Genomic DNA, 19,063 nt, shown 5'->3' on the forward strand with positions numbered 1-19,063 from the left:
ATAGAAAGATGAATGGAAGGATGAAGGATTTAATCTCTAGGATTTGTCCAGTAATGCACACTTAATTGAAAGACTGAATACTGAATTCCCCAATGAGCTAGGTATTAGACCAGTGATTCTAAACCTTGGCTGCTCTAATCACCAGGAGAGTTTTTGTTTTAAGACTGATTTCTGGGTTCTACTGATTCCTATGCCCTATTATTTTCTAAAAGCTCCCAAATAATTCTAATAGACAGCCAAGGTGGGCACCTACCATGCTGGACCAATCTAAAAGTATGTACCCTGTGCATAGCTCTTACATCCAGTCACCATATTGTAATTAACGGTTTATGATCTTTCCCTTACTTGACTTTATGCTCCTTGAACTCTGATACTGGGACTGTCTCGTTCATAACTGTCTTCCAGTGCCTGGCACAGTGCTTGACATATAGTAGATCATCACTAATGTTCGTTAAGTTGAGATCGTTTCTTTCACTTGGGTGGTTCTATGCAATTTTCTTGTATCCTAAGGCAAAGACAGAAAATGCTAACACTATGAGTTTTGTTTTATATGAGTGTGTGTGTGTGTGTGTGAGTGTGTGGTGTTTTGTAGCCATCCATGCTTTGGTATCTATATACTTGTCCCTAATTCTTTTTTTTTTTTTCATGTTCACTCACTGTCACTTTTCCAGATTCTATGAACTGACAGCATCCAAAGATATTGGACTTTGTCAGGGAGCCTCAACTTGAAATATTTTGTCCTATTATTTCCATCCATACCTGGTCTCCAAAGCTCATCCCTATAAACGTAAGAAGATAGTTCATTAATGTGAGGTCTGGCACCACCATCCTCATTAATGAAAGCCACAGGAGCCTCTAGAAAAAGACACACAGGTTGCTACTCTCGTTGATTTTCTCAACTCCACAATCTATTCATTTAGACATAGAATAATAGAGCTGGAAAGATATTTAAGATACCGAGTTCAGTCATCTTCATTAAACTATGAAGAATCTGAAGCTACATGGGTTTTAGGACTTGTCTGAGATGACACACTTTCAGGGGCACAGCTGGTGCGAGAAACCTGGCGCTCTGGTCCTCAGGCCTGGACCACTGCACTGTACTCCGAGTATCTTGGAGTACATCAGAAATCAAAAATCACACTTTTACTTCCTCTTTGGTATCTGTGTTAGAAAGAAAAATACCTGGAAAAGGTATTATAGGTTTCTCAGAGGATGTGGGGAGGAGGAGTCATTAGGTGGAAAGGGATTCTTGAATGAGAACTTAGAAACTTCTCAGACAAAAGTGTTTTGTGACAGTACCACAATTTGTGTTTCTGTCCTTGTTTTCAGAATTTTCCCCAGAGAATACCTCCTTCAACAGATCCACCTGTATTCCCTCGCTGATCTGCAGCAGGTAAGCGCTTCATGGGGCCGTTTCATGGGATGTGTTTTTGTTGCTTATGTTCTTGGTGCTGAATTCTGTCATCATCAGTATAGTCATATTCACAAGCCCAGAGAAGTATTTTCTATTCAGAGTGAGAAAGCTTAATGTAAAAAGATATTATAGGACAATAAGAAATGCTGGCTAGGATTTAGAGAAACTGGAGCTCTCGTACACTTGCTGGTAGGAAGGGCAGGTGGTGCAGCCCCTCAGGAAAATGGCTGGGCAGTCCCTTAAAAAGTTAAATGTAGAGTTTCCCTGTGACCCAGCCATTCCACTCCTAGGCACATACCCTAGAGAACTGAAAACATTTGTCCACATAAAAACTTATATGGGAGTGTTCAAACATCATTATTCATGATAGCTAAAAAGTGGCAACAACTTGAGTGTTCATTAGCTAATGAATGGATAAACAAAATGTTGTATATCCACTTCAAGCAATAGTATTTGGACATAAAAAGGAATGAAGGGTACAACATAGACGAGCCTTAAGAGCATCATGCTGAAAGAAGCCAGACAGAAAAGAATAGATATTTGTGGTCCTTATTTTATGTAGTCTTTTCTTAGAATGTCCAAAATAGGCCAATCCTTAGGGACAAAGAAGGTGAGTGATTGCCAGTGCCCAGGACAAGCCATGGGGTAAGGAGTGGCTGCTGATGGTGTGGGGCTTTCTTTGGGGATGATAAAAATGTTCTGAAATTATTTGTGATGGTTGCACAACTTTGTAACTGTACTAAAAGCTAGTGAATTGTATACTTCAAAAGAGTGAATTTTATGATAGGTGAATTGAATCAGAAAAAAAAATTGTACAAGGAAAAAACACATCAAGGACAATGAATATATTAAACTCTGACTTGTGTTCAAGCCAAACAGTTCGATGATGTTACATTAAAAAAAAAAAAGAACAGAGCATGTAGGAGTGAAAATCATCTTTTTATACTTTTATTAGTATACATATATCCTTTCAATGATTGACCAAGTTAATAGCCAGGAAGAAAACCAACCCAAAGTTCTGAATATGTTAGGCTTTGCTTAATCATTTAAATTAACAGCTCATTCTCTAACATGTTTTCAGATGCTACATGAAAGCATTGCTTTCTTTTCCATATTTCCTGGATTCTTTCAAGAGTCAATTAAATAATAATAATCAGTTCAGTTCAGTTCAGTCACTCAGTCATGTCTGACTCTTTGCAACCTCATGGACTGCAGCACACCAGGACTCCCTGTCCATCACCAACTCCTGAAGTTTACCCAAACTCATGTCCATTGAGATGGTGATGCCATCCATCTCATCCTCTGTAGTCCCCTTCTCCTCCCATCTTCAATCTTTTCCAGCATCAGGGTCTTTTCAAATGAGTCAGCTTTTTGCATCACGTGGCCAAAGGATTGGAGTTTCAGCTTCAACATCAGTCCTTCCAATGAACACTCAGGACTGATTTCCTTTAGGATGGACTGGTTGGATCTCCTTGCAGTCCAAGGGACTCTCAAGACTCTTCTCCAACACCACAGTTCAAAAGCATCAATTCTTCGGCACTCAGCTTTCTTCACAGTCCAACTCTCACATCCATACATGACCACTGGAAAAACCATAGCCTTGACTAGATGGACCTTTGTTGGCAAAGTAATGTCTCTGCTTTTAATATGCTGTCTAGGTTGGTCATAACTTTCCTTCCAAGGACTAAGCATCTTTTAATTTCATGGCTGCAGTCACGATCTGCAGTGATTTTGGAGCCCAAAAAAATAAGCTTGCCACTGTTCCCACTGTTTCCCCATCTATTTCCCATGAAGTGATGGGACCAGATGTAATGATCTTAGTTTTCTGAATGTTGAGCTTTAAGCCAACTTTTTCACTCTCCTCTTTCACTTTCATCAAGAGGCTTTTTAGTTCTTCTTTACTTTCTGCCATATGGGTGGTGTCATCTGCATATCTGAGGTTATTGATATTTCTCCTGGCAATCTTGACTCCAGCTTGTGCTTCTTCCAGCCCAGCATTTCTCATGATGTACTCTGCATAGAAGTTAAATAAGCAGGGTGACAATCTACAGCCTTGATGTACTCCTTTTCCTATTTGGAACCAGTCTGTTGTTCCATGTCCAATTCTAACTGTTGCTTCCTGACCTGCATACAGGTTTCTCAAGAGGCAGGTCAGGTGATCTGGTATTCCCATGTCTTGAAGAATTTTCCACAGTTTATTGTGATCCACACAGTCAAAGGCTTTGGCATAGTCAATAAAGCAGAAATAGATGTTTTTCTGGAACTCTCTTGCTTTTTCCATGATCCAGCGGATGTTGGCAATTTGATCTCTGGTTCCTCTGTCTTCTCTAAAACCACCTTGAACATCTGGAAGATCACAGTTCATGTATGGTTGAAGCCTGGCTTGGAGAATTTTGAATATTACTTTATTAGTGTGTGAGATGAGTGCAATTGTGTGGTAGTTTGAGCGTTCTTTGGCATTGCCTTTCTTTGGGATTGGGATGAAAACTGACGTTTTCCAGTCCTGTGGCCACTGCTGAGTTTTCCAAATGTGCTGGCATATTGAGTGCAGCACTTTCACAGCATCATCTTTCAGGATTTGAAATAGCTCAACTGGAATTCCGTCACCTCTACTAGCTTTGTTCTTAGTGATCCTTTCTAAGGCCCACTTGACTTCACACTCCAGGATGTCTGGCTCTAGGTGAGTGATCACACCATCATGATTATCTTGGTTGTGGAGATCTTTTTTGTACAGTTTCTGTGTATTCTTGCCACTTCTTCTTAATATCTTCTGCTTCTGTTAGGTCCATCCGATTTCTGTCCTTTATTGAGCCCATCTTTGCATGAAATGTTCCCTTGGTATCTCTAATTTTCTTGAAGAGATCTCTAGCCTTTCCCATTCTATTGTTTTCCTCTGTTTCTTTGCACTGATCACTGAGGAAGGCTTTTTTATCTCTTCTTGCTATTCTTTGGAACTCTTCATTCAAATGGATATATTTTTCCTTTTCTCCTTTGCTTTTCACTTCTCTTCTTTTCACAGCTATTTGTAAGGCCTCCTCAGACAGCCATTTTGCCTTTTTGCATTTCTTTTTATTGGAGATGGTCTTGATCCCTGTCTCCTTGTCACGAAGCTCTGTCCATAGTTCATCAGGCACTCTGGCAGACCTAGGCCCTTAAATCTATTTCTCACTTGTACTGTATAATCATAAGGGATTTGATTTAGGTCGTACCTGAATGGTCTAGTGGTTTTCCCTACTTTCTTGATTTAAGTCTGAATTTGGCAATAAGGAGCTCATGATCTGAGCCACAGTCAGCTCCCGGTCTATTATGTAATAATAATAGTAGTAGTAATTGTGACAACTTTCAGAACATATCAAACTGCTGTGATTCGGTTCTTTTCTTTGTTGTTTTGCCCTGAAGAAAGAAGGTCAATTTTATCTGTGTTTAGATCCTTCACTCATTTTCAAGACTGAAAAAATAAATAAAACCTTGAAAAGTAATTTCACCTCAAGGATTTTATGTTGTGTGTTTTTTTTTTTTTTGGCTCCCCCAGAGGCAGGCAACTTATTTTAAATGGTAGGAATAGTTTTAGAGTGTTTATTAGAGAGGGCTGAGTGAACACTAGGGTTTTGATTTTTACTTGTGCATCCAACTTAAAATCTGTTTGCACCTACCAGCTCTCTCCACCCCTTCAGTCCTGCTGCCCTTTACCACGTAATCAAACAGTGATCTGCTGGCTGGTATGGAAAGAGATGCAGTTTTAATTGTGATTGCCCAGTGGTATTCACGGGGAGGAATTGGTTACAAGACCCAGTGTACACCTATGTATTTCTAGGATCAGGATCAGTGATCTAAGGACCCAGACTCTTAGCACTGGAGAAGAGAGTTTAAAGGCACAGGTGGTGTATTCTGTAAAGGTGGTTTGAAATAGAATGGGTAGGCTCCAGAGTGAGTACTTTTTGAGGAAGCCTTTCAAAAACAGGTTAAGATACCAGATGAAGAGAAAGAATCAGTAATTCCATATTCATTTTAGGGTGTCAAAGTAGTGTAGCTATTTGGCATAATAAAGCCTTCTCTTTTAAAAAGCTCTCTTATACCCTGCTGTCTTTTTTCTTTTTGTTCCCCCTTGTAATAATCAAACCATACAATGCCAAGCAGCTTACCTAAATCAGTGGCAGCTGTATTCTTGGTGGGCGAGACCATTAGCCTCAGAGCCCCATAAGCAGCTTAATCAGTTTCAGCCTCCATCGTAAAGCAATAGAGGCAATCTACAGCTTATCAAACTCCCTGTAGGCGGGGGTGGCCAGAGCTCCATGCGTCCATTTACTCCACAGTTCTCTCTAACCTGGTTCTTTGTGCCTGGCTTTAAGATCTCCAAATCTATCATATTGAGAGGAAGTTTAATTCAATTACTTTTTCTGCCTGAGGTGGGTTAAATTGGATTTAGCTTTTGATCTATCTACATCTAGGCTATCAGTACTGAAGGAAACCTCTGCCCCATCTTCCCTTGGTTTCAGAGTAAATTTCTGGTCTGTTTTCTGAATCTGAACTGTTCTTGCAAATTGATAAGTGAACACAAGAATGGGGAAAAATACTATTGCTTTGTGACAGTGCATGTCAGACATAGCAGGAAATCCCACATCACTAACCCAGCTGCCAGCCCAGGTTGTCCTATACCATTTCCGCCTCTGTCTGGGTGCTATGCCACTCTGTTTCAAGTCAGCTTCAGGAGTTTCAGAGTATTTCCTCCATTCCATTCCCATCCTCACTCCTAAAATAAAGGTCTCTGTAAAAGCATCCTTGGACAGAAAGGAGATCAAACCAGTCAGTCCTAAAGGAAATCAACCCTGAATTGAATATTCATTGGAAGGACTGATGCTGAAGCTGAAGCTCCAATACTTTGGCTACCTGATGCGAAGAGCTGACTCACTGGAAAAGACCTGGATGCTGGGAAGGATTGAGGGCAGGAGGAGAAGGGGGCAACAGAGGATGAGATGGCTGGATGACATCATCAAATCAATGGACATGAGTTTGAGCAAACTCCGGAAGATGGTGATGGACAGGGAAGCCTGGCATGCTGCAGTTCATGGGGTCACAAAGAGTAGGACACGACTTAACAATGGAACAACAAATAAACACGTCTCTTCTATCAAGTGAAATGACTATAGAGAAATGAATTCAGTTTATAAATTTTTCAAGGGAAAGGCAGAAACTCAAGTAAGTAACTGAAGAATTAATCTTGAGTAGTGGAAATGGCAACCCACTCCAGTATTCTTGCCTGGAAAATCCCATGGACAGAGGAGCCTGGCGGCTACAGTCCATGGGGTTGCAAGAGTCAGATGCAACTTAGTGACTGAACCACGACTACAAATGTCAATATAAGTATCTCTTTCCTAAGGGCCTAGATTCCTTTCTGCAAATTTCTCTCAAGTGAATTTGAGTTTTTCTATTAGCTTTTATTTTAAAAACAAAATGTAAATATCTTCCTCTCCAGAGAGAAAAAGAAAGGTAAAAATTGAACAAACACTATAAAAGGGGATTTATAAGTATATATCCAAAAATCTTAAAATAATACAGTACACAACATTACCACCTAACTAAAGACACTGAAAGAATTGTGGTATCAAAAAATGTGCAACCTTTTTCTTTCTTGCTGTTTTCATGTTTATAAGTAATAGTCCCCAAAGTTTTAGCAGATAGATTCACTTCAGCGAATCAGCAGATTATGCCTCTGATACTACACTCAAGAAAAAATTCCCCCCTCTTCTTAGTATTTGAATTCATTGGCCTCTTTGCATGCACTCTGTCTACTTTTGTACACTTGAACATGGGAAATCAATAGCACGGACTGACACTCCTCAGCAAATGAGACTTCCTCTAGTTGATCTGGGCACTTTAATCACCTGCCCACTGGCCAGTGAGTGGTGTTGCCAATTATTGGCACCATTGGTAGCTTATGACAGTGCCAAATCCTTGTCTTTTTTTTAAACCATTTATTTTGTATTGGAGTATAACTGGATATAATCCAGTATATTGGATATGCTGGAAAAGATTGAGGGCAGAAGGAGAAGAGGGAGTCAGAGGATGAGATGGCTGGATGGCATCACCAGTGCAATGGACATGAACTTGGGCAAACTTTGGGAGATGGTGAAGGACAGGGAAGCCTGACGTGCTGCAGTCCATGGGGTCACAGAGTCCGACATGACTGGGCAACTGAGCAACAACAATAGCTGATTAACAATGCTGTGAGAGTTTCAGGTGGATAGCGAAGAGACTCAGCCATACATTCTGAATCCATTCTCCCCGAAACTCCCCTCCCATCCAGGCTGCCACATAACATCAAGCAGAGTTCCCTGTGCTATACAGTAGGACTTCTTGGTTATCCATTTTGAATACTGTAGTGTGTACGTGTCCATCCCTAACTATCCCTTCCCCCCATTCTTCCCCCCAGCAACCATAAGTTCCTTTTCTAAGTCTGTGAGTCTGTTTTGTAAATAAGTTCATGCGTATCATTTCTTTTTAGATTCCACATATAAGGGATGTCATATGACATTTCTCTTGCTCTGGCTTACTTGTCTTTTTATCTCACCAGTAAGTAAACTGCTCACTGGTTTTAACTAGCAGGTGGCAAGTGTAGCAGTTAACTCCCACAGTCATTCCTAATCAGTGGCAGGGGCTTCCCAGGTGGCTCAGATGGTGAAGAATCCACCTGCAATGGGGAGATGCACGTTCAATCCCTGGGTTGGGAGGATCCCCTGGAGAAGGAAATGGCAGCCCACTCCAGTAATCTTGCCTGGGAAATCCCATGGACCAAGGAGTCTGTGGGCTACAGTCCATGGGCTCTCAAAAGACATGACTTAGCAAGTAAAGCAACCCAACAATCAGTGACAGCATTGTAACACGTAGGACAGAACAAGCACTTCTCCCGCCCTACCAGCAGGGCACGGAAGATGGGGGCAGAGACTCTCCGAATCCCAGCAGCTGGGGGATGGGGGTGGGTACACCAGCTTGAGTTATTCATTTAAGTTTGGAATTGCAAATGAATTTTTCAGTAAAGTAGATATTGTTAGAAAAACATGCGATCTTTGCTCTTTGAATATAAACCTGACAGAATGTGCTTTTTTTTTTTTTTCAAATAAAATCTTACAAATTTTCAGGAGGTTTGAATGCATAGCGGTGTTTTAAAATGACACAGCAGTTCCTCAGAAAGGATTTGGCAGGCAGTGTCTATCTTAAGCATGTGAGAATGAATGGACAAGTGTTGGTGCATGTTTTTAATGGGGAAGCAAGGCTACTTTTTTAGAGATTTTTTCCTCAGTTTGATGCTTTGAGAAAGGAAAGTAGAATAGAAGTTGTGTTTTGTTAGTTTCAATCTGCCCAGCATTACTGGAGATTCATGGGATGGCTTTACAACAGAAATACAACAAAAAGATACACTCCAGTGGAACAGCGGAAACAATCCCATAACCCTCCATGCTTGGCTTTTTGTATTAGTTCTCCCCTTCCTCTGTTGGATGTGTGACAACCATCTCCTTACTCAGATCCCTTTGGCTCTTTTAACACTGATAAGCAAATCCCACATTTTATCAGTAGAATACATTAGTATATGCAAATTAGCATTCACTGGATCCTAGCTGCTCTCAAGGAGCAAATCAGAACCACGGTTTAATATGTCATTCCTCGGGCTGTGTAAGTGAATGAAGGCTTCTTCTAAAGTTCTTTCTACTTGCTGAAAGGAAAGGTCAGATTTGACTTCTAAATTTTGGCTACCTGTGCTCTTGTGACAAAAGCCTAAGATGTGTGTAAATGACTAACTCTTCTGGTGTTACTCACCTTTGGGACGTATGTAAGTTAAGCAATGAATGATTCCATTTGTACACGATTCATGAGAAAGGATACTGGTTGATCCCAGGGGTGAGGCAGTTGGCTAGACCAGCCCTTCCCCACCACTCCCTCCACCACTCACCACCTCACCTGCCAGCACACACACACAGACACACAGACACACACATGCTCTTCTTGTAGGCCAATCTCAGAACTGATTTCCCCATTGTTCACCTTCCTGGGCCCTAACTGTCCAGACTAGCCCCTACCTCCAGCTTAAGACAATGCGATTCTAGTTAATATGAAACACAGGCATACTTCATTTTATTGCACTTTGCAGATATTGTGTTTTTCACCAGTTAAAGGTTGGTGGCAACCCTGCGTTGACAGATAATGATCAGCATTTTTTATTAATAAAGTATTTTTTAATTAAGGTGTGTGATTTTTTTTTTGGACATAATGCTTGTACATTTAATAGCAGTTTAGTGGGAAACCAGAGAATTCATGTGACTCGCTTTACAATGATATTTGCTGTATCTCAGTGGTGTGGAACTGAGCCTACAGTAGCTCTGAGGTGTGCCTATATATTTCCTGAGAGGAGTAAAGTATTGTTTTAGCACAAATTCTTTGGTCTTATTAAGTTGAAAGCACAGAGTGATACCTGAGGGGAGATAAATTGCAATAGGTGAGTTTTAATTATGAAGAAAGGTGGAAGGATCTGAACTTTGGAGCACTTCCGAAAGAGACGTGAAGTGGGGAGAGCGCTAGAGCGGAGGGCTCACAGCCCTCAAGAGCCATGGAGAGAGGGGGTAAATCAGAAGCCTGCTGCCTTTCTAGAGGGGCCTCGGGTGGTCTGAATTGTTTGTTTTATGCTAAAGCAGTGAACATTTATACTAAGCAACTGAGCATGTGAATGTTCCAATGACACAATGGACAGATGGATGAATGGATGGATGGATAGATACACACACACGTACGTACACTGTCCTGAACTCATTAGCACTCTCTCCCCATAAAAGAAAAGCAAACAAATTAATTTAACATAAGCCCTTAAACGAAACAATGTTAGAAATGCTGCTTTGTAAAATAATGCACAGAATTCTGAAAGCAAATAAAATCTCAATGTTTTACATATTGGCACAGCAGTAGGTTGTTCAGTGTTGCAAATTTTCTGAACACTAAACCTTCCCAAACAGCTCACTGACTTTTCAGCTAGATTTTTCTCTAGTTTTCCACTCCCACAGAACTCAGGAATTGTCCTCCTTGGGGCTTAAACATTTGTCAGAATTGGCTCCTGAAGAAATAACACAAGCGGTGGCCAGCCCTACCATGAAGATTTTCTAGTGTGTTCTTGCTAGTGAGTATGATCACAAAAGGTGACGTGTAAGGCATTTCGAGGCCACTTTTTAAAAACATACTTGGCCGAATTCTTCTCTGAGGAAGTATGCAAGTTATTTTGCATGGCTCTGCCCCACCAAGCAAACACAGAATCAGAGAATGTTATTCTCTGTGGGCGCTATTCACAAAGTCAGCAGACAAAGGCCAAGCCTAAGTGGGCACCCAGCGCAGCTGCCCTTTCACCGAAGAAGTAACAGGTGATGACCTTTATTCACACAAGGGCTGACGTCTTTGAATCCACAGCCCCCAGGAACACAGCGCCTCGGTGCCCACAACCCAGTCACTGGTGCCGAGACCTCAGGAGCCCGAGGAACTTGTATTCATAGCCTCTCAGCACCCCTGATCCCCGCGCCATTGTCCACCCAGGCCTTAGCGGGCAGGATAACTAATTAGGAGCATTTGGATTTAACCAGCAGAAAAACAAAGCGTGACAGCTTGCCTGAGTTGCTTCATGGCCAGAACCTGTGTCCCCTGCAGCCTTCACAGCCTTCAGAAACTCCTGAGTATAATCTGGGGCAAGATGGGGACAAGGCCTCCATTAAAACATCACTAAATCTCTGTGAGTACTTTCATCAAGGTCAGTCCAACCAGTGAATGAGTTAGGAGAGAGGACCATAAGTTATCTGGGAGACAAATCATGCCATTTAAATAAGGAGGGTTTTCAACAGTGAATGTTGAAGAGAACGTGATGTTTCACGGTGAAGGGAAGGGACCAAATGTCCCTTCCTTTGAAGGATTGGCAGGCTGGTAGCAGAGCAAATGAAAAGTCACTCTTTCTCAGGAGAGCAGGTGGGAACGGTTCCCAACTCGTGTTTCGTCTCCCAGGGTTTCAGATTCTGGCAGAAGGGTAGAGGGGGAAGTGACAAGTGCCACGGCTGTAACCGGGCTCTTCTGACTCCTTCCCTGAGGCCTCTGGTCCTCGGAGACCTGCTGATTACGACTGTTGGCGTTTGAGTGTCGGGGCCAATTAGCCGAGTGGGTTAACACAGATGATTAACACAGGGGTATTGCAGATTGTTCGTTACACCAGCTGGTTAGTCTTCGCCCAGAGAAAACTGCCTGCCTATAGACCCCGGCCCCACACCCGACTGCAGCCACACACCTAGCCCACAGACGAGCGAAGGGCTAGGGACTGGGTGGTGGGGCTACGCCACAAAACGTGGCTAGCCAGGGGCACAGGTCTTGCTCTTCTGGGGACACCAGGTGAGAAAAATGGCCCTTAGTGACGAGTGCTGGATGGAGAGCCATGTCGTCCAGGTGAGAAAGAGCTCAGAGATTAGGATTCCAGAAGCCAACCGTGAGCCACCGCTGCCCTCCAGCCTACCCCGCCCCGAGTATAAAAAGCCAGCTAGTGGATGACGATGCAGCCACACCACTGGATGGTGCTCGGTCAGCGCTGAAGTCACTTCCCTGGAGTCCGGTTTCCTGGCCGCCTCGTCTGCTTTGGCTTCTGACCATCTGCGTTCTGTTGTTAATTTGGTGGTTTGTGTTATTGTTGCTGTTTCCCACTTATTAAAAAGCAGTTGTAATACTGACTAGGTAAGGGCCTGTTTCCAGTTTACTTAAAGATAAAAGGTCAGGTTAGTGTGGCTCTTACTGAAGGTGAAATTGGACTCCCCCCCACCCCCAGCCACCACCCCCTACCTCCTCCTCAGCCTGCCACCTCACATATAAATATGTTTTGAGTCACTGGGAGCAGGCAAGACAGTCAGTTCAGTTCAGTTCAATCGCTCAGTCATGTCTGACTCTGCAATCCCATGAATTATAGCACACCAGGCCTCCCTGTCCATCACCAACTCCCAGAGTTCACTCAGACTTACATCCATCGAGTTGGTGATGCCATCCAGCCATCTCATCCTCTGTCGTCCCCTTTTCCTCCTGCCCCCAATCCCTCCCAGCATCAGAGTCTTTTCCAATGAATCAACTTTTCACATGAGGTGGCTAAAGTACTGGAGTTTCAGCTTTAGCATCATTCCTTCCAAAGAACACCCAGGACTAATCTCCTTTAGAATGGACTAGTTGAATCTCCCTGCAGTCCAAGGGACTCTCAAGAGTCTTCTCCAACACCACAGTTCAAAAGCATCAATTCTTCAGCGCTCAGCTTTCTTCACAGTCCAACTCTCACATCCATACATGACCACAGGAAAAACCATAGCTTTGACTAGACGGACCTTTGTTGCCAAAGTAATGTCTCTGCCTCTCAAAATGCTATCTAGGTTGGTCATAACTTTCCTTCCAAGGAGCAAGTGTCTTTTAATTTCATGGCTGCAGTCACCATCTGCAGTGACTTTGGAGCCCCAAAAAATAAAGTCTGACACTGTTTCCCCTGTTTCCCCATCTATTTCCCATGAAGTGATGGGACCAGATGCCATGATCTTCGTTTTCTGAATGTTGAGCTTTAGGCCAACTTTTTCACTCTCCTCTTTCACTTTCATCAAGAGGCTTTTTAGTTCCTCTTCACTTTCTGCCATAAGGGTGGTTTCATCTGCATATGTGAGGTTATTGATATTTCTCCTGGCAATCTTGATTCCAGCTTGTGCTTCTTCCAGCCCAGCGTTTCTCATGATGTACTCTGCGTAGAAGTTAAATAAACAGGGTGACAATATACAGCCTTGACATACTCCTTTACCTATTTGGAACCAGTCTGTTGTTCCATGTCCAGTTCTAACTGTTGCTTCCTGACCTGCATACAGGTTTCTCAAGAGGCAGGTCAGGTGATCTGGTATTCCCATGTCTTGGAGAATTTTCTACAGTTTACTGTGATCCACACAGTCAAAGGCTTTGGCATAGTTAATAAAGCAGAAATAGATGTTTTTCTGGAACTCTCTTGCTTTTTCCATGATCCAGCACATGTTGGCAATTTGATCTCTGGTTCCTCTGCCTTTTCTAAAACCAGCTTGAACATCTGGAAGTTCACAGTTCACATATTGCTGAAGCCTGGCTTGGAGAATTTTGAGCATTACTTTACTAGCATGTAAGATGAGTGCAATTGTGCAGTACTTTGAGCCTTCTTTGGCGTTGCCTTTCTTTGGGATTGGAATGAAAACTGACCTTTTCGGTCCTGTGGCCACTGCTGAGTTTTCCAAATGTGCTGGCATATTGAGTGCAGCACTTTCACAGCATCATCTTTCAGGATTTGAAATAGCTCAACTTGGATTCCATCACCTCCACTAGCTTTGTTCATAGTGATGCTTTCTAAGGCCCACTTGATTTCACATTCCAGGATGTCTAGCTCTAGGTGAGTGATCACACTGTCGTGATTATCTTGGTCGTGAAGCTCTTTTTTGTACAGTTCTTCTGTGTATTCTTGCCACTTCTTCTTAATATCTTTTGCTTCTGTTAGGTCCATACCATTTCTGTCCTTTATCGAGCCCATCTTTGCATGAAATGTTCCCTTGGTATCTCTAATTTTCTTGAAGAGATCTCTAGTCTTTCCCATTCTGTTGTTTTCCTCTATTTCTTTGCATTGATCGCTGAGGAAGGCTTTCTTATCTCTCCTTGCTATTCTTTGGAACTCTGCATTCAGATGCTTATATCTTTCCTTTTCTCCTTTGCTTTTTGCTTCTCTTCTTTTCACAGCTGTTTGTAAGGCCTCCCCAGACAGCCATTTTGCTTTTTTGCATTTCTTTTTTTTTTGTTATTTTTAAAAAATTTTTTTTAAGAAATTATTTTTAAATTTTACAATATTGTATTAGTTTTGCCAAATATCAAAATGAATCTGCCGCAGGTATACATGTGTTCCCCATCCTGAACCGTCCTCCCTCCTCCCTCCCCATACCATCCCTCTGGGTTGTCCCAGCGCACCAGCCCCAAGCATCCAGTATCGTGCATCAAACCTGGACTGGCAACTCGTTTCATACATGATATTATACATGTTTCAGTGCCATTCTCCCAAATCTTCCCACCCTCTCCCTCTCCAACAGAGTCCATAAGACTGTTCTATACATCAGTGTCTCTTTTGCTGTCTTGTACACAGGGTTATTGTTACCATCTTTCTAAATTCCATATATATGCGTTAGTATACTGTATTGGTGTTTTTCCACCTCATTAGAACTGATTCAAATGTATTCTTTTTAATGGCTGAGTAATACTCCATTGTGTATATGTACCATAGCTTTCTTATCCATTCATCTGCTGATGGACATCTAGGTTGCTTCCATGTCCTGGCTATTATAAACAGTGCACAATGCATTTCTTTTCCATGGGGATGGTCTTGATCCCTGTCTCCTGTACAATGTCACAAACTTCCGTCCATAGTTCATCAGGCACTCTATCTATCAGATCTAGTCCCTTAGATCTATTTCTCACTTCCACTGTATAATCATAAGGGATTTGATTTAGGTCATACCTGAATGGTCTAGTTGTTTTCCCTACTTTCTTTGATTTAAGTCTGAATTTGGCAATAAGGAGTTCATGATCTGAGCCACAGTCGGCTCCCAGTCTTGTTTTTGCTGACTGTATAGAGCTTCTCCATCTTTGGCTGCAAAGAATATAATCAATCTGATTTCGGTGTTGGCCATCTGGTGATGTCCATGTGTAGAGTCTTCTCTTGTGTTGTTGGAAGAGGGTGTTTGCTATGACTAGTGCATTCTCTTGGCAAAACTCTATTAGCCTTTGCCCTGCTTCATTCCGTATTCCAAGGCCAAATTTGCCTGTTACTCCAGGTGTTTCTTGACTTCCTACTTTTGCATTCCAGTCCCCTATGATGAAAAGGACATCTTTTTTGGGTGTTAGTTCTAAAAGGTCTTGTAGGTCTTCATAGAACCGTTCAACTTCAGCTTCTTCAGCGTTACTGGTTGGGCTATAGACTTGGATTACTGTGATATTGAATGGTTTGCCTTGGAAACGAACAGAGATCATTCTGTCGTTTTTGAAATTGCATCCAGGTACTGCATTTCGAACTCTTTTGTTGACCATGATGGCTACTCCATTTCTTCTGAGGGATTCCTGCCCACAGTAGTAGATATAATGGTCATCTGAGTTAAATTCACCCTTTCCATTCCATTTTAGTTTGCTGATTCCTAGAATATCGACGTTCACTCTTGCCATCTCCTGTTTGACCACTTCCAATTTGCCATGATTCATGGACCTGACATTCCAGGTTCCTATGCAATATTGCTCTTTACAGCATTGGACCTTGCTTCTATCACCAGTCATGTCCACAACTGGGTATTGTTTTTACTTTGGCTCCATCCCTTCATTCTTTCTGGAGTTATTTCTCCACTGATCTCCAGTAGCATATTGGGCACCTACTGACCTGGGGAGTTCCTCTTTCAGTATCCTATCTTTTTGCCTTTTCATACTGTTCATGGGGTTCTCAAGGCAAGAATACTGAAGTGGTTTGCCATTCCCTTCTCCAGTGGACCACATTCTGTCAGATCTCTCCACCATGACCTGCCCGTCTTGGGTGGCCCCACAAGGCATGGCTTAGTTTCATTGAGTTAGACAAGGCTGTGGTCCTAGTGTGATTAGATTGACTAGTTTTCTGTGATTATGGTTTCAGTGTGTCTGGCCTCTGATGCCCTCTTGCAACACCTACCATTTTACTTGGGTTTCTCTTACCTTGGACGTGGGGTATCTCTTCACGGCTGCTCCAGCAAAGCACAGCCACTGCTCCTTACCTTAGACGAGGGGTATCTCCTCACCGCTGCCCCTCCTGACCTTGAATGACAGTATTTGGATCAAAACTAACCCATCATGTGTTCAGAGAAACAAATGCCGGCCATACCTTTGGTTGGTTAGTGGGGTGTAATTATATTTGTTACCTAATGCTGTATAATACATTACCCCAAGACTTAGTAACTTAAAAGTAAATACTGCCTCCCATGGTTTCTGTGGGTCAGGAATCCTGGAGGTGTTTAGTTGGGCAGCATGGGTGCGGAGTCTGTTAGGAGGCTGCAGTCCTGATGTTGGTGGGTCAGGACCGCATCATCTGAAGGAGCCTTGACAGGGCCGGAGAGTCTCCTTTCAAGGTGGGTTACTCCCCCATCTGGCGAATAAGTGCTGGTTACTGGTGGGCGTCCTCTCCTCCTCCTTACATGGGCCTTTCTATGAGCTTCTCAGGTGTCCTCATGACATGATGGCTGGCTTGTGAGTGACCTCTGAGACCTTGCCTTGAAAGTCAGCATCATATTCTGCCATACTCTATTCATTTGAAATAATCACTAAGTCAGGCCCACATTTATGGGACAAATTAAAGTCCATCTTCTAAAAGGAGGCATGTCAAAGAATGGGTGAGTGTATTTTAAAACCACCATACTTTGTAATAGCATCTTGTTTTTTTGTATATTGTGTTATCACCTTTTTTCTACCCACTTTATGGGCAAGAAAACTGAGATTTAGAAAAATTAGCCAGCATATCAAAGCTACAGGGCTTCTGCTCAGTGGCTGAACCAAGACTGAAGTTGGGGATTTCTGACTCCTTTCTTTCTGCTGTACCATGAGTGTGTGTATTAAAAAAATAAATAAATAAAGGCAGCCTTTTGGGTACTCTCATCTCATACTTGCCATTTTTATGGCACAGAGATATAAGGAGGAAACATACTTCCAAAAAGTTCAAGAAGAGAGACACATGAAGTCAGTTATAATTCTTAAAGTTATTTCCTGTACAACCTGAGAGACGTAAGGAAGCAAACTCCTTTATCATACGTGATATGCTCACAGGGAATAGCCTTAGGCTGCAGAAATATGTTTGGGTACATTTCTGTCATATTTCTTTTATTGCCCTGGTCAGACTCCCTTTATGCTGCCAACAGCCAGCATGAAAGGGGGTTCCAAGAGTCCTTCTGACTGTTCCTTTTTATTTGGTTCAATTCAATAACCATGTGTGCCAGGCCCTGTGCTAGGAACAGAAGGTGAGTGAGTCACACAGCTCCTTCCTTCACTGAGCTCACAGTCTCAGGAGGAGGCAGACAAGCAGTTTTTAAGTTCAGGAGGAGTTGGAGTCAGGAAACACATCTCACCCATTGTGGAAGGTTATAGTCCACAAAGATTTCCACAACTCTATCTCCCATCCCACATCCCCTTCTTACACGGTGACTTTGACATTCTTCCTATTGAGAAGGGGTATCTGGTTTTTATTTTTTAATTTTTTCTGAATTTGGGTGGGCCTGTGACCATGGAAGTGATGCTATGTGACTTCAAGGCTAGGTCTTAAAAAGTGATACAGCTTCAAGCTGGTTCTCTTTGGGAATGCTCACTCTTATAAACCAACCACCATGTTGTAAGGAAGCCCATATTAGCCCATGCAGAGACCCCACAGAAAGAGGTCACATGTAGTCATTCTAGCTGACAGCCATCATCAACTGACAGACATGTGAGTAAAGATACATCCAAATGACTCCCACCACCCCTAGCCTTCAAGTCTTTTCAGCAGAGGCTCCGATGAGGCTACAGATTTCATGGAGGAGAGACAAGCCATCTCTACTGTGTCCTGCCTGAAAGCCTGACCTAAAGAATCTGAACATAATGACTGTTTTTTACCACTAGGTTTTTGGGTAATTTGTTTTACAAGCAATAGTAACTGGAACACCCAGTAACTTGGCTGTCAGAGCAGGCTTCTTAGTGGCTGTGACTCTAAATTAAAATGTGAGGCTCTATAAATGTGAGCCAGGTGGAGGACAATGGGAAGAGGACTTCCAGGCCTTGGTAGCCTCAAACCCTTCTGTGACCTAACCCATGGAGAGAGGCAAGCAGGAAAAATTTCTCCTTACTGACTTGGATATTTACGAAGAGCAATTTTCATTACTGATTCTGCCAGTTCTGTCTGCATGCTTCAGGATATTGATAAATTCTCTCAGAACATTCATGGGACAAGTATGATGGTATCACATCACTCTCCTCAGAAATGACTCTGTGATGTGCCTCAAGCAGCAAGGAGCGTGACATTTATAATCTTTTCATCCCACCTGCACATCTGAACCGTGAACCCGGTTCTCCATCAGACTCTAGCAGGGTGTTCTCTCTATTCATTTATTCATTCAGCAAATATTTATTAAGCACATATTATGTGCCCAGATGGAGAAGGCAATGGCACCCCACTCCAGTACTCTTGCCTGGAAAATCCCACGGATGGAGGAGCCTGGTAGGCTGCAGTCCATGGGGTCGCTAAGAGTCAGATACGACTGAGTGACTTCACTTTCACTTTTCACTTTCACGCATTGGAGGAGGAAATGGCAACCCACTCCAGTGTTCTTGCCTGGAGAATCCCAGGGACGGGGGAGCCTGGTGGACTGCCATCTATGGGGTCGCACAGAGTCAGACACGACTGAAGTGACAGCAGCAGCAGCATGTGCCCAGAGCATGTCAGCCCTGAAATTGAGAGGGCTTATTTTCTCAGAAAAGCACAAGCGTTACTTGATAGTTATGGTTAAACCCCTGTGTTCTGCTTGAGTGCCAAGAACTAGCAGAGACTACCTATAGTTCTGCTTCAATCTGGTGACATCCAGT

The 19,063-nt window shown here is 42.7% G+C and overlaps 1 protein-coding gene across 3 annotated transcripts in view; it reads left to right on the forward strand.

The window, feature by feature from the left end:
• Positions 1–19,063, forward strand: part of PLEKHM3 (pleckstrin homology domain containing M3) — a 223,240-nt gene that overhangs the window by 113,523 nt on the left and 90,654 nt on the right. For all 3 annotated transcript variants that reach the window (XM_070387515.1, XM_070387529.1, XM_070387524.1), the window contains exon 6: positions 1,330–1,393. In XM_070387515.1, coding sequence (XP_070243616.1) covers positions 1,330–1,393 — 64 coding nt within the window. The remainder of the gene's footprint in view (positions 1–1,329; positions 1,394–19,063) is intronic.

This window comes from Bos mutus, chromosome 2 (genome assembly GCF_027580195.1).
Source record: "Bos mutus isolate GX-2022 chromosome 2, NWIPB_WYAK_1.1, whole genome shotgun sequence".
NCBI lineage: Eukaryota > Metazoa > Chordata > Mammalia > Artiodactyla > Bovidae > Bos > Bos mutus.